This window comes from Alosa sapidissima, chromosome 11 (assembly GCF_018492685.1).
Source record: "Alosa sapidissima isolate fAloSap1 chromosome 11, fAloSap1.pri, whole genome shotgun sequence".
NCBI lineage: Eukaryota > Metazoa > Chordata > Actinopteri > Clupeiformes > Clupeidae > Alosa > Alosa sapidissima.
The window spans coordinates 7,258,378-7,260,877 of NC_055967.1; the positions used below are offsets into that span (position 1 = coordinate 7,258,378).

At 41.4% G+C, this 2,500-nt stretch overlaps 1 protein-coding gene across 5 annotated transcripts in view; it reads right to left on the reverse strand.

Moving 5' to 3' along the window:
- The window catches only part of tmem266 (transmembrane protein 266), a 70,750-nt gene that overhangs the window by 21,496 nt on the left and 46,754 nt on the right, over positions 1-2,500 (reverse strand). For 4 of the 5 annotated variants that reach the window (XM_042111073.1, XM_042111076.1, XM_042111072.1 and 1 more), the window contains one exon: positions 909-965. The exons of the other annotated variant lie outside the window; for it this stretch is intronic. In XM_042111073.1, coding sequence (XP_041967007.1) covers positions 909-965 — 57 coding nt within the window. The remainder of the gene's footprint in view (positions 1-908; positions 966-2,500) is intronic. 5 annotated transcript variants of the gene reach the window in all.

Below are 2,500 nucleotides of genomic sequence, written 5' to 3' on the forward strand. Positions count from 1 at the left end.
GGGAAACAGAGAGTGAGAAAAGAGGGATAGAGAGAGAGGAAAGAGAGAGTGAGAAAGAAATTTTGTCCAAAATATTGACTATGTACAGACTCAGTGAGCACAATCTGAACATTGAAATAGGTAGAAGGAAACAGACCTGGTTACCAAGAGAGGCCAGGCTATGCCACCACTGCCAGAAGAGTAAAATAGAAACAGAGCTACATTTTCTAACAGAATGTCAATTTTACAAAGACCTCAGAGAAACCTTCCTTACAAAAGCAAGTAACATACGCCCTGAAATTTTAAATGAAAATAATGAGGGTAAGCTAAAATATATCCTGGGCGAAATTTCAGAAATCGCACTGGCAGCTGGAAGATATGTACAAGCCTGTCACGAAAGATGAAATGCAACCGTAAGCCAGTGATTACACCCCACTGTTGTTTATCTCTTTTTTTTTCTTTTTTTTTCTCCAACCAATTTAACTATTCTATTAACCTACTTTTTCTTCCCTCTATTATTTACATTATCATCTTATTATTGTTTTTTTTATTAGTATAATTATCATTATTGTCTCCTGTTTTGATTACTCCATGTGTTTTTTTATGCTTTGGCAATACTGTAACTTGAACAGTCATGCCAATAAAGCACATTGAATCATGAATCATGAATCATCGTGAGAAAGAGAAATAGAGAGATAGAAGGGAGACATGGAGATGAAAGATGGGGAGAGAGAGGGGGGCAGAGAAAAAGCAAGAGACTGAGATAGGAGACAGAGAGGAAGAGGAAGAGTGAGAGATACAGTAGATAGGAGGGAGACAGAGAGAGAGAAAGAGGGAGATACAAAAAGAGTTAAGAGAGTTTAGAGTTAAGGGGAGACGCCCCCCACCCCCCGGACCCCCAGTCATTGCACTCTCCCTGTAGATCTTACCTCAACTTTGTTCTCAATGTAATCCCAGATCCCCAGCACCACGATCCTAAACACAGTCTGAGAGAAGAGAGGAGAGAAGGAAGAGAGAGAGAAATAGTGAGAGAAATAGAAGAGAAAAGAGAGAAAGAAATTGAGTAGTGTGACAGAGAAAGACGGAGAAGAGACGAAGGAGAAGAACAAAGAGAAAGTAAGAGGAACCTGAGAGACATTAACAAAAGGATAACCCACCAGAGAGAGAGAGAGAGTGGGAGAGAGAGAGAGTGGGAGAGAGAGAGAGAGTGGGAGAGAGAGAGAGAGTGGGAGAGAGAGAGAGTAGGAGAGATGAGGGAGCATGTATCACATTTCACATTTTAGTCCTTCCCATCAAGATCACAAGATATTGACTGCAAGTTTTCACAACACATGCCACTGCAAATCCAGTGTGTGTATGTGTGTGTGTGTTGCACACATATGTGAGAGGTAAAAAACTGATTCATGGCCCACACGGCCACTCGTGTGTGTGTGTGTGTGTGTGTGTGTGTGTGTGTGTGTGTGTGTGTGTGTGTGTGTGTGTGTGTGTGTGATAAAAGTATATCTTGCACTTTAACGCAATTGACTTCGCGCAAATCGCTTTGTGGGCGGATTTGGGCGCTGTTTCTATTTTACCGGCAGAAAATTGACTGTTGCACCCATGGAGGTATTATGGTTGCGCCCAACGCAAATCTAAAATGGGGTGGTCTGTAGCAGCTACATTATTCATGGGTGTGGTTTGGGCGTAACATGCAATAAACCAATCAGAGCGTCATCTCACATTCCCTTTAACAACAGGCACGCTTGTTCCATAGCTGATTGCTATTATGATGGCGGATTTGCCAGGCGCAACCAGGAACGGTTCACAGTGCTATAGTCAGTTTTGAACAGTTTGCTATTGATTTTTCCTCGACAAAATGTAATACAGAAATGTCACTTTCCGATGTTTTGGGATCACTCTCACTAAATCACGAGCTTATGAATGCATGGTGATATTTTTGCAATGTAATCTAACATTACCTCACTATAGACAATGCAGATCTGTCAGATAAGCTCTCCTCTCCCGTGCTGCTGCTGGGGCATTTGGGTTAAATGGAATCGGCATGCAGTTTGTCTCATTAAGTCCTCTAATATTTCCTAATTTATGTCATCAACACATCCATGATTCGTGGAAATGTGTTCGCAACACAGGCGCCCAAGCAAGCGCTCCTGCAGGTGTAAGCTACGGCTGTACCTTACCAACAGGCAACGAGAAACACTTTCCAAGTTGACCTAACTTTCCAACTCTGCACAGTATCCCATTAACTGCATGACAGTGGGCTATTTACAATATTTATTTTATGTAAAGTAGAGTTTGTAAACATGTTATCATCAACTTAATGCACGCACAACTTTTATTTGAGCAGGAGAGAGAATAACAATGAATGGATTTCAACTACAGAAATTGTAGCGAAGGCTACTTGCTGCTTTCTTTTACTGTCTATGGATGCTGGTTAACAGAACATAATAAGCTTATTTAAGTGACTGCAAAATAGGAAAGACAAAAGCGCGAGTATACAAAGTCAATTGCGCTGGTGTGCAAA